This window comes from Periplaneta americana, chromosome 2 (genome assembly GCF_040183065.1).
Source record: "Periplaneta americana isolate PAMFEO1 chromosome 2, P.americana_PAMFEO1_priV1, whole genome shotgun sequence".
In the NCBI taxonomy this organism is placed as follows: Eukaryota; Metazoa; Arthropoda; class Insecta; order Blattodea; family Blattidae; genus Periplaneta; species Periplaneta americana.
The window spans coordinates 60848698-60868820 of record NC_091118.1 but is presented as its reverse complement, the minus strand read 5'-3'; the positions used below and the strand labels follow the sequence as shown (position 1 = coordinate 60868820).

The window sequence follows — 20123 nt, the reverse complement described above, 5'->3', positions numbered from 1 at the left end:
GAACAGTTGTTTGCATGCATCTGAAGTCTGACTAGTGTAATATGTAGCTAGTCGATGATATATGTAATGAAGGGGGAAAGAAACGGGCCACTCTACTCCATTATCTCCTGGCCTAGTTGCCTCATAAATGGTGACTCCTTGGTATCACTTGTAAGGTTCAGACCTGTCTTTGGACAGTTGACTAAACAACAACTATGTTAATGAAAGAACAGTAACAGGACTTAAAATCAGATGAGGACATGCACTTGAGAAAGGTAGTAAAGCTGGCTAATCTAAATTAACTTTAAAAAGGAAAAAAAGGTAAACAAAAAATATAAAAAAGAACACATACAAATACATATGGAATGGAAGAGGACCCAGATTAATATTACATTATGCAAAACTGTTAATAAAAAGCTAAGAATGTATACATGAATACATAGGAAGTGACAAGCACAGACTACTTTCTAGCAGTGCCAAAGTGAAACTATTACAGTGGTCAAGGAGAGAGGTTCAACTTCTGATGCCTCTAGTAAAGCATGTTGAACATACAGAGCCAGAGAACAATGTTGCAAATAACAGCATTCAGCCTTCCCTCACCCCAGTGGCAATGAGCTGGTGGGTGGGCAGGTGGAAGGGCATATGTGTGTGTGTGTGTGGCAACATCGTGTTCACTTCCTGTGTGGCATCAGAAAGGCAAGTGACGTATCCAGTTCCTATTGGCTATGGGATTTGGAGAGTGACACATTGGCAGTGATAAAAGAGTGCAATATTCGTTTACAATGGCAGGTGGATGCTCTACCTTGAATATTTTTTTTTAGTTCGTTATTTAACGATGCTCTATCAACTACTCGGTTATTTAGCATCAATGAGATTGGTGATAGAGAGAGATAGTATTTGGCGAGATGAGACCGAGGATTTGCCATAGATTATCTGACATTCGCCTTACAGTTGGGGAAAACCTCGGAAATAACCCAACCAGATAATCAGACCAAACGGAACTCAAACCCACACCCGAGTTCAACTCCAAATTAACAGGTAAGAGCCTCAGCCAAATGAGCTATTCTGGTGGCAGCCTTCTCTTCATATACACTGTAGAGAGATTTGGGATTTAATCCAGGATATTGGTGCACAATATAGTAATTAGAAGTTGTGCACTGCCATCTCTCCTAGACCAGAGGTAGAAATCTCTGGCCCTGCAAGGAATCGAACCCAGACTGGATAGTCTGGAGGCAGATGAGCTACCACCGAGCTAACTCGGCGGACTTTACCCAAATTGTTACTGAGCGATCCATATTTCAAATTATACCTAATGTTCGTGAGAGAGTATCTAATAATGACAGCCTTTTACGTTGACAGCATCACAGAAGGAGGGAAATTTTTCCCATGTATCGCAAAGTAACAGAGACCTAAAAATTCTTAGTATGGTATCCTTCGGAGAAGGATCCATGCCATAGACTTATGGCACGTGAAAAAGCCACGTCCCAGATAAATTTCTCCATGCTAAATATGTTCACCATTTATCGTCCATGTCGATTTTTTTTTTCCCAGAAATATTGAGCTAGCACAATGGGTCCTTTGTCAGTGACCTAAATGCAAGTGGACTATTCTACCCATCCACCTCTAATCCTCATCAAACCTTACTGTATTTTTGTAACATTGAAGTTTATTAAATCGACATTAAATGTATATACTAGGTAACAATTATGTGCTAAAACGTAAATTCAGTAATGCTGTGTTTAAAATAACCTATTGTAACGTAATTTTATTCTCCTCCTCTCTCCTCTTCTAAATCTACTCCAATCGAAATAAATTTTTAATGCACCAGTTATCCAAAAGCTATCACAAATTACAGTAACATCTAAGGCTTCTTATTCTGACAATGTTTATCGTATAATCAGATATTTAACAAAAACATGGGGGCATCTGTACAAGGTTTACAGTGAAAATTCGGCAGCCAATTGCCTATAAGTTATTGAATTTATCATTTGAAAAAGTAGAATTATTGGGATTCTTTTATTATAGGATATCGCTTAATTTTCGTCAAGTTTGACAAATGATATGTCAGAACACTGTCGTCACAACATGGCCGACATAAACCAACACGACGAATAAATAAAACTCACTGAGATATCACCTCAACTAACCCACTAACCTTCTCACATATGTCGACCACATGACATCACCCCATTCTCCAATCTAGCCAACATATATTCTCATAAACACACTACCGATATCCTATAGTCATATAGACCCAAATTATCTTACATAGGCATAAGTGATTGTATTTAAAGGAAAAAATCTAGAACTAATGTACCGGTAACGAGTTCAGGACTATCAGCCTGATATCACACTCAGCGAAGATTCTTCTGCAAATACTGAATCGACATTTATATCCTAAAATGAAAGAACACTTTGAAGAAAAGCAGTATGGCTTCAGGAAGGTAAAAGGTATGGGAAATGCAATTGCACTACTACTACTACGAACAATCAGCAAAAGATACCTAGAAAAGAATAAAGAAGTGTATATAGTATTTGTAGACTTAGAAAAGGCTTTTGACAGAGTGGATTGAAATAAACTAATGGGGACCCTAAAGAAAACAGATGTGGATTGGGAAGACAGAAGGCTGTTCAGTAACCTTTAAATGAAATGAGTCAGTCAGGAGAAGAAATGTCTGAAGGAAGTGAAATGGGAAGAGTACGTCAAGGATGCCCTTTATTACCTATCCTGTTCAACATCTACTTGGAGGATTTAGTGAAGAACTGTTTTCAGAATATGGCAGGAGTGATGGTAGAAGGAAGAAGAATAAAGTGCATAAGATTTGATGATATGGCGTTAACAGAAGAGGAGCTTATACTCTACTGGAGCTAAATGACAGCTGTGAGCAGTATGGGACGAAGCTAAATACAAATAAGACAAAGACTATGGTCATAGAAAGAAAAATACAGAAAATGAACTCATGAACTCTGAGGCAGTAGAGCATGTGTATAGCTTCAAATACTTGGGGTGTACTGTAGGCAGTAACAAACTGCTGCCAGGAAGCCAAAAGGAGGATAACAATGGCCAAGAAAGCTTTAATAGAAAAAGAAGCATTTTCTGCAGGTCTCTGGAGAAAGAATTGTATGGGACAGAAACATGAACATTATGACGAAGTGAAGAGAAACGACTAGAAGCATTTGAAATGTGGATATGGAGAAAAATGGAACGTGTGAAGTGGACAGACAGAACAAGAAATGAAGCTGAGTTGGAATGAGTGGGATAAGAAAGAATGATGCTGAAACTGATTGGGAAAAGAAAAAAGGAATTGGCTGGGTCACTGGGTGAGAAGAAACTGCGTATTGAAAGATGCACTGGAAGGAATGGTGAACAGGAGAAGTGTTCGGGGCAGAAGAAATCAAATGATAGACGACATTAAGATAATTAATGGATCACATGCGAAGACAAAGAGGGTGGAAAATAAGAAAGATTGGAGAGAGCTGGGTTTGCAGTGAAAGGCCTGTCCTTGGGCAGAATGAATATAGAACTGTCGTAACTTTTATTATTAAAATGCGATAGGACGAATTTCAAAATAAGAAAGTGAACATTAATTCTTAGACGTCGCTTATTTTTTTTTCTAATGGCGGGTACTCGACTATTACGTTATTCACACACATAATGTGAGCTGTTAGACCAATTTACCGACAGAGTCGGTGTCCAGAGTGCGCCATAGGTGGCTGGTCTATGCTACACTCACAAGGAGATGAGGTGATTGGTTTGCTGGGATGCCAAATAGGAACCGGAGCTCCGGAAAAGACCCCTGTTACCTGGGCCATGGGCTTGCCCAATACAAGCTAGAGTATGCCGAGGATCGAACTAGGTCTATGCTTAAATATACGTCACTACCTATGAATTTTTACATTTCCATTTAAATAAACATTAATTCATACGCTACAAGAAAATAAAGTGGAATTATTAACATATTAAAATCCCGAAATACGTACTAGAGTTTTACAAAAATTAAACATTCAAACGAAGTTTTGTATTGATTCCAATGCAAGACTATTAATGTAACTTATTCCATTAAAAATTAATGATATACTGGTATCAAATTTCAGCATACATTTCTTTATGTACTATATTTCCAACAATTACATTTTTTTATAGTTGCAAATACAGTATTGCTCGCGGAATTGGAGTTCATAAATTAGAGAAAAAATTTAAGAAAAATATTTTTAAATACCGAATGCTGAAAACGCGGTTCCACATTTTCTATTACGTTGTTCAACTTCGTTTGAAAACGGATGATACACGGAACACTGTTCACATGCGCATACGTATTGCGTCTTTCGTACCAATTTCCCATAAATCATAGCGAGTGAGCTCCCGTGGGCACAATAACGCAGAAGGGGTTGTGTCAACCATAAAAATATATTTGACGCAGAATTGCACAAGTATCTCCTTTATGATATGCTCCTGTTATGTTTGGGGCTACCGCTCTCCAAATAAAATAAATAATAAAGGCTCCAGGCCAAAATAAACACGAGATATTCGTAGAGTATTCCTTGAATTTGGCAACAGGAAATTTTCACTTACCTTAATATTAGCGGGCGGATCTTCGAAAGTTAACAACATGTATCTATCACCTCTACTTTCAGGGGATCTTTGTCGAACCTAGGAAATAAATAAAATTTGATAAATCGTAAAATCCTAACATTAACGCAACCAAAAAGTTTCGCGAACATAATACGCCGTAAAATTTCTTACCGTACCTTAACGAACGTTTCTACAGCTCCCTTAGCAACATCGAGCAATGTTGGGCGTCCACCCAAATATGCTCTCTGATTCATAGATGCAGAGGTATCTATTAGAAAAACTATTATAGTCATTTCGATTACTGCTTTATGTTCTTCCTACATACATTAAAATAACTGCACTTAGGGGTCAAATTTATGGAAAATCCACCACTTCATTTGTTCGGAGATTTTATGCAGCCGACCAGCAGCTGCCTCGTCAAGCAGCTGAAAGCCTGAAACGCCACGAAGACTCACACCACGTGACCTCCTTCGCCATGATTGGTCGTGTACTTGGGGGCCGTATACTCACTTTCACATTGTTCTCACTTAAGGCACATTTAAATCTAAAATATTAAAGTAATCGCAACAATCGCTCTATATGTTCTTTCCTTCCACGTTCGCACACATTTAAAGAAATACAGAACCCATACACTCGATTCTTAGATGCATTATGCTCTAATTACATGTGTGGAGACGGTCCCTCGAAGTGTGTTATCGTCATGTCCCCTGCCTCAATCGAAGCACGTATGGCTACTATTCCACGTTCATTATTTATAAATGTGATACAAAGACCGAAATACAATAAAATGTATATATGTAACGGCACTGCCCATAAGTCTATTACTGAGGAAGTACACCTACTGAAAATTCCATAATCCACCCAACAAAGACTATTCCACATATCCCATAATTCCATTTTCCTTGTGACGTCACACTTTGAGAGAGAATTAGCGGGAATCGGGAGAATTGAATTGTCTATGCCGATTTCTACGAGATCAATCTTTCCTACGTGGTCTGTGATGACGACTGTAGGATCGCTAATGTCGCTAAGATATACGACGTAATGTATATGACAGCAGCGGGTCGCGTGGACGTCAATGTGCGGGAATTATGCTTCGTGATCATTAAAAGGAGTTTAAAACTGAGAAACAATTGAATATCAAAACGCCTGCAGAAATGTGTTATCGGTACAACATAAATTAATTTGCTGCTATATCAACTGAGCTATCGAAGTTTAATATAAAGAGTTCGAGATTTATACTAAAGAGGAAACGCGCATATGTTCCCAGATTTTGGCAATAGTAATGGCGTCCTCAATGTTGCCAATGTTTACCACCAAATGTGACGGTTTATAACTTTAATCTGTCGAGGAATTTCTAAAAGTTATCATTTTTGGTGTAGGTATTTAACAGGTTTTTACTCCCTGAAGAGGCAAAAATTTGGAAATAGAGGAATTCAACGGATTTAGCAATTCTTCTTGGTGTCTTTAAATGGATCGATTGTGGCAAAACTGGTTGCTCTGATGAAGCTAAACATACTGGATTTGGATTTGAATTATTCGTAATCGTGCAGGTCTTTATCAATATTGCGATCAAACGATATAATATATTGACTAAGCTTGTTGAAATTTAGTTTGTTACCAGGGAATCCTGAAGTGGGTGTTATTTAAATTTAAGGAAGTAGCCAATTGGAGTTCTTGCACAAATTTTGTACGTGTTTTTTTTTTGTATGCTTGTCGGAATCCTGCTGCACGACAATAGTTTTACTGTACACTACTTTAAATCTGAGAATAGGCATACATGTTGCATGTGTTAAAATTTTTAAGACCAATTTTAATTAGGCCTAGGACAATTCTCCAGAAAAGCTACATAAACTAAAAGAGAAAAGGAGCTGGCCACCCTACCCCATTATCTCCTGGCCTATTGCTTCGTAAGTGGTGTCTTTTCAGTATACGGATTCCTCACCGACAATTATATCTTAAAATACTAAAAAGAGCAGAATTGTCTGTGTTTGTCGAATGCACATCATGCTTACGAAGAGACTTTTCAGTGCCAGTAATTTATTTTGTGTGCACAAGGTTGGAATTTTGAAGTACGAGGGAAAGGAAGGAACCCGTGTTCTGGTATATTTTAGTACACTGCTGTAGCCATCTTCCTTCCTCCACCGGTTACAAACGCGAGAGGGAATCCATATGAGACTCTAGAAGTCCAGGACACAACACTAGGGAAACGGAACATTTCTCTAGTAATTCGTCCTGGACCTCCCATATTACGTTGGTCAGTAGTACCACACTATGTACAAGAAAATTGTAGCCTGCCTTCTTCCGTTTAGTTTTTTCTGGAGAATTACATAATACCCTAAATTAATTAATTAAGCTTAGTTCTACATTTAATATTGCGTGTTATCGATACATGATTAAATTATTCCTTCGATTTAAATGGCTTGTAGCATAAGCTGAGATTTTGAAGCCGATCAGTAATCTCAATCATACTAGCCTTGGCCTGTCATGTATATTCTCTGTTCGAAGTTATCATTCAACTAGGCTACATTTTTATCTCATTTTCTTACAGTGATATAGGCTACTCTTACAGCTTGCAATATATTTTCATAGGCCTATTACAATATGTAAGGCGAGGGGTGGTAGAAAGCAGTAGTAGGCTGGGATGAGGAGGACTGAACCTCGCCCGTAGGCCTATAGTCTAGAAATAATTAACGGAACTTCGCATCCTTGTGATGGATTTGAAATGACTCATCAGCCTATCCCAATGTTTTAATTAGTTAAGTGAAATCTTGTTCTCCGTCATAAGTTGGAATTTGTAAATTGCTCAAATAAATGTTGGTCCTTCAATCGGGAGTATGCTTTACATTTAACATGTTTCATTTTTAAAAATTGCTCACATAGGCTATAATAAATGTCGAGCCGAACATGAAATAATCCTAGCACAAAAAGACCTAGGGAGTGGACATTTTGAATTGTAGCGAATTTTCGGGAAATTTTAAATGAGAAATTTTCCCTTATTTAAGCTTCTTTGCAAAGTTTAAAAATTTTATATCAAAAAATGTTATTCGGCAACGCTTTTTTCTTAATCAGTATTAATGTTATGGCAAAGTACACGTGACAGTGAAGTTTTGTATAATGCCTCTTTATGGTGGTAGTATGAAACTCTTGAAGTAGTTTAGAATGTAACAAACTTATACATTTTCTTCTTGTGCACAACAAAAGAATTTCTCTTCTCATTCCTCTACAAATATTCGTTTTGCTGCACTCTTTACGTTTAATGGTTTGGAAACAGACATGCTGACTGCCAAATACAACTACTTGTATATGTACTCTGCCTGTCGTATGTGTATTAAGTATAGGTAGAGGGATGCAGTAGTGAACCTTCCTCTGGAACTGCCCCAGCATATCTATGACGTAAGCTGCCGCTTGTGGCATGAAATGCCAACTGCTGGACTAGACTAAAGGAGGCATCATTTTTTTCTTTAACAATTGCGTACTACGAATAATATAGAATACTACGCACGTGGTTTTACTTTCTGGTACCCAGTACTTTGCACAGGACAACCTAGAACTATTTCCCTGTAGTCATAAATGGATGCATTGCTGCCATAATGCCACATGCTGATGAGACATGTAATTTATGTAGCCTACATAAGTTTGCTTGAGATGTTCATGTGCAAATTGGGGGCCTGGACTGCATCAGCAAGAAAACACTTCAATTTCTGGACAGTAGTTGTTTGGGGACCTGGACTGCACTAGCAAGAAAGCATTTTTAGTGCCAGTGGAGATAGAGATTATTGTCGAAGGAGATTGTATTAATAATTAACAGTCCTATTTTACATTTAAATGGTGATCCATTATTGTGTGACGCCTGATGTGGACAATATGGTGGCAATACATCCATTCAATACTATGTACAACAAGTGAATAATTCTAGGTTATTGTGTGGTAAGTATTGGGTCTTGGAAAGTAAAACCACGTGGTTAATACTCTATATTATTCGTATAAACCCTGCACAATTGTTAAAGAAATAATGTGCCTCCTTTGGTCTGGTTTTTCTGTAGAATTACATAGGCTATAATAATTATGTTGGCTACTGTGACAAAATTAATTAACTCTGGATATAATTTCATTGACATATTGGCTCATAGATCTATATTATAGTAACTGTCTGAGCTGATTTTGCAGCAGTCATATTGAACATTTGTGAAGTGCGACATTATCCCATCACCTTATATTTATAAATGAATGGTGGGTATTTATATCTGTTTTTTTAAAAGATGGGACATGACACTAGCGCTGCGATCAGAAAAACAACTGAATGGCACATATCGTGGTAAGTCTGTTGTTATGGTAACAACAGTTGAGTTGTCAAAGTTACAGTTTCCATGTGGTGAATGCTCAGTAGCGCTCTTGGTGGCATTTACTGTGCACACAATGATAGCATTGATACATTTCGTCTCTCATTCTCTGTCGATTTTGATATTGTTTTTTTATTTTCGCGTCAATTGTTAATTAATGTTCTATCTAACGTCAGTTGCTAGCTCTCATCAGTTGTCAGCATGGTAGTCTATATTGGCAACATAGCGCTATAGTTCCAAGCTTGGCTTCTAAACTGTCGTGTCCCATCTTTCAAAAAAACTGTGGCCAGATGTGGAGAGACAGTAATGCATTTGTGACTAATCTTGTCACAGTCCTCAGTCTCTCGTCACTCAGCTAACCTGCTATCCAATCCACTGTAACCTTGTTACTTTCTTCAGCCTCATTTCACTTATCTATCCCCTCATCTAACCCACTGTAACATTGTCACAGTACTTTGTCCCATGTCACTTAGCTAACCTATTCTCTCATCTAATCTGATCTAATCTTTAACTCGCAATATTTACAAAAACACACTCTGCCAGAGGATAAAACATAGTGCAACACGATCAACACAATAAGATACTGGCACTAATTTGTGCCAAATATGGTAAACCCACGGTATTGTTAAAGTAAATAATTACGGAATGGTGCACCTCTTCATATATCCTTAATAAAAAAGTAAAAGACCTACAATCATTTCAGTTTCTTGGGCTCGTTCGTTTTTGCAATTGCTTGCATGAGTTACTGGTAAACACTAGCAAATAATAACAGTACCACCATTTTGTAGCACTTACCTATACTTTTAAATTGTTCTACTACAAATTTGGTCCAGGGAAAATAATTCGAATTAGATTCTAGAATACAGGTAACCAAACTATTTTAGAATTTGTGACTATTCCATGTCAAATGGAGGAAAAACAAGCCCTGATCACTAGAGGAAAAAAAAAAGTAGCTTGACCCTTGACTTCTATGCTAATTTGTTAGTTTACTGATGGATGTCTTAGTAGATGTTGTTGTAAAGTATCAATTTGAAATAAGTAATGTGTTCGAACAGTAAATAGAGACAGTATTTTCCCTGGACCAAAAGTTGTACTTTCTCTTGCACCAAAAATAATAAGCGAATGAAAGGTGAGAAAAGAAAAGTGAATGAAAGGTGGGTGTTTTCCTGGATCAAAAAAAATTGTTCATAGAATATGGTCCCATCCATCAACCACTAATTGGCTTTCGACATATTTCCCTTTGTGGTACTTCCTTTTCCCGAACTTCGATTCGTCAATTTGAACATTAGAATATTCACCACCAACCATAATATTTGAATCTGCATTATTACTTCACAAATTTCTCTGTACAGTTGACCATGCTATCTCGCAACATTATGACACAATATTTTAGGTACTTACCTCTGTTATTCCAATACTTGTAAAAATGTTTAAATTATGGTCTATTTAACGACACTCGCAACTGCAGTGTCGCCTGTGTGCTGGAATTTTGTCCCACAGGAGTTCTTTTACATGCCAGTAAATCTACTGACATGGGCCTGTCACATTCAAAGACACTTAAATGCCATCGACCTGGGTCGGGATCGAACCTGCGACCTCGAGCACAGAAGGCCAGCACTATACCGACTATGCTACCCAGGCCGATTCCAACACTTGTAGGATATAGGTCTATTTAGTGATTTAATGAATTTTTACTATGGTGCCACGTTCGTACTTACATGTACAGACCTAGAAACAAAACTTGAACTACCTGAATTTTGATTCTGGCTCTGTGCATATTCAGTTTTTAATGAGCTTTTTTAAAATAGACATAATTCTTTCAGTGTTGCAGGAGAGTAACAGCAATGGGTCCCAAAACAAAGAAGTTGAAGACGAAAGATGAGTCCCATGGTATACTTGGAGCAGCATCATCTTCTGAAGGCTTGGACTTCCTTACCAAGCTATGCAGTGACAGACAGGAAGTATGTTGACTTGCGATTAATTGTGTAGTAGCCACTTGCTATAACTATATGCTAATGACAGACCAGACTCCAACTCTAATGAAATTTTGTAACATTACATCCTATACATTTTTTGTACGGAAGTGAATGCTTGTTTCTTGGTAAGGGAAAGATAGGTCATTAGAAGTACAGTGCAGGCAAGGTGTATTCAGCATGTTTAAATTCACAAACATTGGCACTTAAAAACATGTCCATTGAAACACATCACTGTCAGGCAGCTAAGCAGTTTGAACTAGTTGCTCCTATGAGTTCTTATTGTATTATTAGTAAATCTCTATAAGTACTGGTTCTGTCTTTTCGACAAAAAAAAAAAAAAACACATTCCAAAACCCCCGATTTTTGCCCAAAAATTAAAACACTTAGAAAAAAAATGAGCAGAAAGCGTTAACATTTCGGAAGAAGTTGAAGGAAAATCTGAAAACTCCAAAATTTTGCAAGTAACTTAAAAAAAGAAAATATTCACAAAAACAAAAAAGAAATTTTAACTCTCTCGACTAATTTTTTCAAGTGTGCATGTGCGCATTTGCGTGCGCGCTTGATCTTTTACTAGTTCACTAATATTGGTCACTTATTAACTCGAAAAATATTATTCATTAGTCTTTTTTTTCTGCCTTAGTAAAACAGGTCGTTATCTTCACTGATCTCTACCACTTTCATTGACCACTCCTCCCCCTCTTCGTAGCTAACACTTTCTTCACCCACTTGTCTTCCATATACAATGAAATCTCGTCTCCTCCACCATAATTTTCACCAATTTTCGTTATCCCACACTGCTCACTTAATGTTTCACTTAATTCCTCGAATTTTTTACCATCATGCTTCTAAAATCTTTAAAATTCCCAGCAGACACTGCATTAGAGGCTTTTAAGTTACTATATTATTCATATATCTTAATGTCATCTATCCTCTGATATCTTCTTCTACCCCAAACTCTTCTCCCGTTCACAATTCCTTCCAGTGCATCCTTCAGAGGGCAGTTTCTTCTCAGTTCCTTTTCCTCTTCCTGATCAGTTTCAGCATCATTCTTTCTTCAGCCACTCTTTCCAACACAGCTTCATTGCTTATTCTGTCTGTCCACTTCACACGTTCCATTCTTCTCCATATCTAAATTTCATATGCTTCTATTCTCTTGTCTTTACTTCCTCATAATGTTCATGTTTCTGCCCCATACAATGTCACCACAGTCTACTATATACAGTCGCGAAGCTCAATATGTAGTAAAAATGCAAACATGGGTAGTTGCCCACCACTAGGATCGCTACTATCGCCTCATCATTGCAGATCTCTCGCCTAGCAGATGATAAACACATTCGTTGTCGTGTTCTTTTGGAAAAATTAACACCTTCCTTCCATTATTGAAATATTAAATGCATGAAGTTAATTTATTATTTTAATGAAGTATATTAAATTCCACCATAAACTCGAAGATACCTGCAAGAAATAAGTTAATATAATTTTTGTTTGTGCAAAACGAACTGAAATTTACTATAATAGCTTCACTCATTCAAGATTATAGCAATAATTAACTATGAAACTAATAAATATTAATTTGCATTTCCCTTTACAACAATAATAATGGAAATATGAATTAATGGAGTAACTTACGTGTACCAGTACTTGTAGTGTAAGCTTACGTAGTTAACAAAGTGGGATGAGGTTAAGCAATAATAATCACATCAGAATTGGAAATAAAACGTGATCAATGAATTTTATTGTAACGGACTTTTTCTACGTCTCTAGTAAAGCAACAAATAAAAATAACAACAAAATTAACAGCTATAATTAAAAACATGTCCTTTGAGAAAAAAAAGTAGGCCTAAGCAATAATAATCCCACCAGAATTGAAAATAAAACGTGATCAATAAATTTCATTAAAACAAACTTAATTTTTCTACGTCTTTAGTAAAATAACACATAAAAATAATAACAAAATTAATAGCTACAATTAAAAATATATCCTCTGAAAAAAAAGTAGACCTAACCTTTATTTCTCTCGAAATTTAGCAGCCTAAGTGACAGAACTTTAACCAGTATCTAATGTCCTTTCAGTTAGACTGAAACATTTCATTGTGAAATTTAAGGATATAATGTATTCTAACAGTCACAAAGAACTTCAAAATTAAGAGTTTTGTTTCTGCACAGCATTCTTGTGGAAACCTAGGAACTTTTCTGAATCTTTCGGAAATCGGAAAAAGGATAACTCAGGCCTCTTTCTCTTACTGTTGCTACAATTTATAGCACTACAAACGTCTCCTCCTCGTCCCATATTATTATTCAAATTATTACATTTTAGCCATTAATATTTTCATTACAACCAATAACGAACATTTCACAAGCATCAATGTGAAATACGCAACGAGCTAGCACTCGATAGAAATACGACACAGTCCAAAGTCGACCATGGACAGTCTATTGTTTCTAGTTGCTAACCACTTGGAGCGCTTTATCACGAGATTTGCAAAAAAAACACCCCAAGCTTCGTGACTGTATATAGTAGACTGTGATGTCACACTCCACACAAAGCATTTCACTAGTCTCTTCCTTAGTTCTTTTTCCAGAAGTCCACAGAAAATGCTCCTTTTCCTATTAAAAGCTTCCTTTGCATTTGCTATCTCTGACAGTTGAGCTGTGACAAAGATAATTTAGTAAAATATTCTCATATGGATGTTCCTCCCTTAGATTGAATAAAATGAAATATGAAAAATTGGCACTTAGCACATTTAGATTATTAGGTCTTCAATTTAACATCACATGAGCAAAATAAATAAGATTCACTGAAATATAATTGAAGGGCTTAGGGCAGTCATCTCAATTGATGCCCATAGGCACAAGCGTGCGCTGAAGAGCTCAGGAAAGCCTGAGCGCTTTACAGTGTAAAGGAAAGAGACAGACAAAAGAGGGAGTATATGCCGCTTGATTGAGTTGTTATACAGGGATGGCCAGCACTGATTCAGTGGTTAAAGGGAAGAGAACTTATTAAAACTGTATCCATGTTAATTTTTAGATTTGTCTGAGAAGTATAAGTGCATTATAAGAATGTAAGTTTTAATTTTAATGCTCATTTTTTCACAAGTTTTTTTTTTATTCGAAAGGAATATTTTCTCAACTTTTTTTTTTATAGAAAAGTGAAATTTTCAGATATAGGCCTATTTATTTAGTAGCCTTACAGGTACTGAAACAATGTTTTCCTAAATCTAATATACTGTAAATATATATTATTGAAGATAGTGTATTACATGTTGTAAAAATGTCAGCTTTATAGCTTCAGCAGATTTCGAGAAAATAATTTAATATTCTGATGATAGGAAATTGCTCATCAATATCACCTTAAAAACATAATGTGATAATAGTTTTGTTATGGAATATTAGTTATACTTAAAACATATAAAGCACCTAGGTAACTTTGATTTGTACTATAATATTGTTTTGATTAATTCATTTATTATTTTTATAAGGCTAAAGATACCATTAATATCAATTCCAACTTATGATGTCATATTCAATCTCTTTCTTTGGGATATCACTTTCTCTATGAATGATGTGTTTCATCCAGTTAGTACAGTATAGTTGTACTACTATGGAATTTATGTGAATATTCCTTCTTAACTCTTTATTATGTTATTAACATTTAAAATACAACTGCAATATTAAGTAAGTTAATTGGTGTTAATACTTTTGTTTTATAGACAATATAGATAATATCAAACAGAAAGAAGCCATATAAAAATAACAACATAAAATTTCACGTTCCGTTTGAAGTTTGTCCGTCACTGTTTTCTTAATTCAACAGGCTGCTTATTCATATACATAACCCTTCCTCTTTCCATTCCTAGCACTTGATGCCCGCGCACGACGTCAAGGTCAGAAAAATACGCTTGCTTTGACATCACTGGGTTAGGGCAACATAGTGATAAGCCACACTCAAATTTTACAGGAAAACAACTCTTAAGGATTTAAGATTTAAGAATTGTTTTCCTGCAAGATTTGAGTGTGACTTTTCACTATGTTGCTCCAAGCCTTTCAATTCAGTATTTTAAAATTGAAATAATTATGCAACTTGACTAGGAATTTTAGTGGAAAAAAAAAAAACTAGTGGATACCTACTAAACATATTGACCAGTACCAATTACTTTTGTCTATAAAGTTTCCATGCAATAACACAAAGTGTTAATAGGTATGTTTGATTTTTTGTATACATTTTTCAGACTGCTCCATCAATCTCGGAATTTAAGTTTAACAAGAAAAGAGTCAGGGTATTGTCAGAAGCATCTGAAGTTCCAGAAAGAGCAGAAGGTGTCGTGTATTGGATGTCGAGGGATCAGCGTGTGCAAGGTAGGAAATGTAAATCAAAGTTCCTTGATCCCCCTCCCTGACCCCCCAAACATTTGTGGTCTTCTTTCAAGGCAGTGGCTTTGTAACCCATTTCTGAGATTGAGATGCCTGAAAGACAGAGTTACATTACCCCAATGATATGATAGGATGTCATGATTATGTGGGGCTTCAGGAGAGGTCTTAAAACTAAACCTAACCTAAATTCTAGACCATGGACGAACACAGGAATAAATTCCCTTTAAGAAAAAATTCCTGTGCTCTAACCTGGAATCGAACATGGGACTTCATGAACTGTAGCCAGAAGTTCTGACCACTAGGCCTTGAGACTGGCCAAGTTCCTGTATATTAAAACAGTAAAATACAGTAAAGTAGTTGGTTTGTGCCTCCAAGTGTCTGTGTCACAGAAGTTTGGAGAAGTTTAAAATAGTGATTTACAACTGAATTCACTATAATATTGATACAATATAATACACCACTTCTTGTGAAAGACTTATACCAGTGGTTGCCAAACACCACGAAATTGTGACATAATAGAAATCCAACCCGCACGCCACTATCGCAGGGAGAGGAGTGGAGTGGGTATCTCCTCAAGTAATACAGTGAATAACAGTGCAGAGACTGTGACCAAAAAACAAAAGCAATATAATATTCTTCTACTTATTAACTATACACACTTTTTTCCATGTTCATTTTTTACCCTCCTGTTCATTATTTTTTTTTATTATTAATAAAATAAAATAAATTTATTTATTTACCATAAAAAGAACGTGTACTTTACATCAGCAGATATTTGTAATTAGAAAAAGTACCAGGCTGGTCACGAAGTTGTAAATTACATTACATAGCTACTTAAAAAAAATCGAAGTATTTTACTCCGGTTAAGACATAAAAGCCGATACTTTTTATTGTTTATTTATTAATGAAATATTCAAATTACACTACATATGTCGAAAAAACGTGGAAGTATTTTACACCGATTAAAACATAGGAGCCGATACTTTTTATTGTTCGTTTATTAATGAAATATTCAAGTTACAGGTAAGGGCGTGGTAGTCTTCATAACAAGAATAATAATAATGACAACGTACATTGTTCTTTTATACTTCATTTAAAATTTTACACAAATTAAGTACCGTATCTCATATTTTTGCCATCTGCAAAAAATAAATACTTTTCCTTCCATGCTCCTTAAAATTAACTTTTTACTTATTATCTGTTTTCGAAAAGACATCGAAACACATTATCCTACACACTTGTAACATTACATGTATACGTCTGCTGCTGATAAATGTCTTTACTTCTATGGAAGTGAAGGCTGTAAACAGAGAGTGGAGGTATAATGCCATGGTTACGCTTGAGTGGAGGCAGGGGCATGTGTCACGACACAGCTTTTGGCGATCACTGACTTATACACTATGCCTACAGATCTTATTGTACAAAACAACACTAGATTACACTAAAATACACTTTTAAGTTTAAAATGTCTATGGTTGTTTACAACCATATGTAGTGATATTTCCTCTGTAATGTCGTGACGAATATACGAATATGTCAGCCATTTGTATTACTTCCCTTCCTTGGACTTCACAGACACTTTAAATTCTTCGCCACCACAAGCTTTTGTAACGACACTGTATCAGCGACTAGATTATTTAGTGTCAATGGGATTGGTGATAGCAAAATGATATTTGGCGAGATGGGGCCGAGGATTCGCCATAGATTACCTGACATTCGCCTTATGATAGGAGAAAACCTCGGAAAAAACCCAACCAAGTAAATAGCCCAACTTAAATTCTTGAAAATACTATAAAAAAATGTTGAAAATGTATAAATATTTATATCAATAGAACAACTAATATAGATTTAAAAATGTCTATCTTTAAGAATTGCTGAATGATACCTAGGAAAAGTTAATGTTATTAAATAAAACGATTTTAAATTAATATCAGAAATCTAGTACAATTTATCTAATGTGCAAATAATTACATCAATTTATTTATACATAGGCTTAGTATGGTGCCTACCTACTTACCATAAAAATGTACTGTATAAGCTTGTTTTTTATATGAAATTAATTAACATTAAAACAATTTTTGTAAGTTTTTAATTCAAGGAATTAAAAAAAAAAATAAATATTTTATACGAACTTCAGGTATAAATGAAATGTTTTGAGCTAATTTTAGGCCTACACACTATATTTTTACAAGAATTGTTATTGTTTAGTCAACTGTCTAAAGATAGGTGTGAACCTCACAGGTGATACCAAGAAGGCACCACTTATGAGGCAACTAGGCCAGGAGATAATGGGGTAGTGTGGCCAATTCCTTTCTCCCTTACAACAGTTATGGAACACACATTTTCAAGAGTGTTTAACCTACAGTATATGTACATTGAAAAAAAAACGCACATGTGCATGTGCACGCACACACAATTATCTAAATCAACAATAATTATTTGAAATCCCACTACTAATTATGTTTAGGTATAAAGACTTCCAATAACAACAAAAATTGTAACTGGATTTGAGGATAAACTTTAGTGACATACGAACATAACATTTTTGTTCGTGTGTCACAGTTATTGCGTTACGTGTGTCACATGTTTTTCTTGTAGAATTTGTACATAAATCAAAATGTTGCCCGTATAAGAAGTTGATTGTTATGTGTTGTGTCTCACTTTTACATTTATGAAACGTTAAAAAAATGGTTTTGAAGAAATATAAACAAATGTCCATTTGAGCGTGACACACGAACTCTCAACCTTTCTTTGTAATAATTGTAATCAAACACGAAATAATCATTGTATTACGGTTTCTATGCATTATAATTTATTAACAAAGGTCAGGACTTCATTATTAATTGAATTTAACATACAGAAGTAATGATTTATTTGCCTTAAATGTGCACTCAAATATGTGATTTCTAATAGATAATTTCGCGCTCTTAAACCACAGACTACTTTGTGCTTTTTCTCCCACATACGTGTTGTTACACAACCAGTGTTATCAGATTCAGAAAATTCGGATCATAACGAAAAATGACATAAAAAGCAGAGATTTGTGAGATTTTTATTTTTCGTGAAAATGCCGCATTTTCATGGAATGACCCACAAGTTAACATAATACATGCACTAAAACCAGGAAAAAAGACATAATATGCAATATAAAACTCGAAATGTGTGCTGTTAAATCTCATATCTACAGACTATGCATTATGGATGCATGAATTTGGTCCCAAAAGGACCCAAACGTGCACGGAAAAAGTATAGTTATTTGGAAGCTATATGTCATAAAACTAATATTTGCAAAGTTTGAGAAGTGTAACAAGCTTATATAAAAACATGCATTCACATGGAAATCCTGCCTCTAGTTAGAACAGTCTTGTTTAAGATCGCTATTAAAATCTCCAAAAATTAGCAGTGTATACTGTGGTTCGTACACTTCTTACAGTAAATTTTCAAGTCTATCGAAAAATAAATTGAGGTTACAGTATAATAAAGAAACTGAATTTTTACAAAACGTGTACATAATAGTTTGTGAAATGAAAAACAAAAGTAGTTGTTAAGGATTTTAACATTTTCATTTATTGTATTAAACACTTTATTTTATACAAACTGGGGTGTTATAGTTTTTAATGCTGTTTCAGATAATTGGGCAATGTTATATGCCCAGAAATTGGCCTTGAAAAATAAAGTTCCACTCCACGTATGCTTCTGTTTAGTACCACGATTTCTTGATGCTACAATTCGGCACTACGAGTTCTTATTAAAAGGTTAGTCTGTTTCTATAGTTTCTTTTTCTGTTAATCTGATTTCAGCTTACATGACTTGTCATGTATAAAGATTCAACAATATGCTGGAGATTGCATTACAGTGGTGGCCAGTAAGATACGACAGTTCCTCATAAGGTTGTGATAATGATAATTGACGGAATGGTGTGAGGGGAAAATGAGAGTGCCATCAGAAAATCTGCCCTGACACCAAACTACTAGGGAGGATCAAAAAGTAATGTTCAACATTTTCTTTATTGTATACTATTTTGGTTAGGACATTCAAAGTTGGCAGATAGTTAATTTGAATCTTGCGCTACAGGGAGTAGTGGCTCGATTAGGTGTCACCCTGGTGAAACGAGCGGTAACTACTGAGTAAAGATGAAACATGTGCTAGCATTGTCTACTTGTGAAGAGCAGCGAGGTGTAGTCCGTTTTTTTTTTTTTTTTTTTTTTTTAAGTAAAATAAAAAGGTCCGAGTGAAATCCACAGGGAAATGTGGGAGGTGTATGGTGCTGATTGTCTGGACTGTAGCCATCTGAGTTTCACCTCTTCGCACCAATGAAAAATTCCTATAGTGTGACAACTTCAAGTGAAACCCCGTAAAACATGCCAACTTTTGGAATCTCTCTCTTTCTTTTTCTCTCTCCTTCACCTCGCGTCATTCAGTCACCAATCCCCCGTAAGTATATGAGAGGGTGTGTGTGTGTGTGTGTGTGTGGGCATCGCGACCAATAGAAGAACCACTCTCCACTATTACCACAATAACAGATTCTTCATTTTTGCCTCGACTGTCGGCTAGGAAGGTTCCATTATGCTAGCATTGCAGGCAACTAGTCAACCTTTTAATACTTTTGTTAGCAGGTTTGACAAACTGTGAGTGGACCTGCAAGTACAATAGAACTGTGATCACAACGTTGCCGATTAGAGTCTAGCTGATTGTAAGTTTTGTTGTGTCCGTGCGTGCATATATAAAGGTTCCAAAGCTACAGTATTATCAAATATTTAATTCACATCGATGGAGACAGGCAAGAATAAATTGTACATAGTGAAGGAAGAAGTATTGTTGCCAGGGTAATTGAATTTTTTGATGCTGAGAAGAACAGGAATTCATTTAATTTGCCACTGT

At 35.7% G+C, this 20123-nt stretch overlaps 2 protein-coding genes across 3 annotated transcripts in view; one reads left to right on the top strand and one right to left on the bottom strand.

Moving 5' to 3' along the window:
* Window positions 1-5460, bottom strand: part of IntS6 (integrator complex subunit 6) — an 84991-nt gene extending 79531 nt beyond the window's left edge. Inside the window, exons 1-2 of the mRNA XM_069817751.1 lie at window positions 4729-5460; window positions 4553-4630 (exon numbers count right to left, since the gene is read on the bottom strand). Of these exons, the coding sequence (XP_069673852.1) occupies window positions 4553-4630; window positions 4729-4845 (195 nt within the window). The 5' untranslated portion in view covers window positions 4846-5460. The remainder of the gene's footprint in view (window positions 1-4552; window positions 4631-4728) is intronic.
* Window positions 5461-5641: 181 nt separating this feature from the next.
* Window positions 5642-20123, top strand: part of LOC138694166 (deoxyribodipyrimidine photo-lyase-like) — a 42438-nt gene continuing 27956 nt past the window's right edge. Inside the window, exons 1-4 of one of the 2 annotated variants that reach the window (XM_069817749.1) lie at window positions 5642-6105; window positions 10719-10856; window positions 15101-15227; window positions 18872-18997. In XM_069817749.1, the coding sequence (XP_069673850.1) occupies window positions 10740-10856; window positions 15101-15227; window positions 18872-18997 (370 nt within the window). In that variant the 5' untranslated portion in view covers window positions 5642-6105; window positions 10719-10739. Of the gene's footprint in view, window positions 6106-6730; window positions 6810-10718; window positions 10857-15100; window positions 15228-18871; window positions 18998-20123 lie in introns of those variants that run through there. The other variant, XM_069817750.1, reaches the window with a different exon arrangement.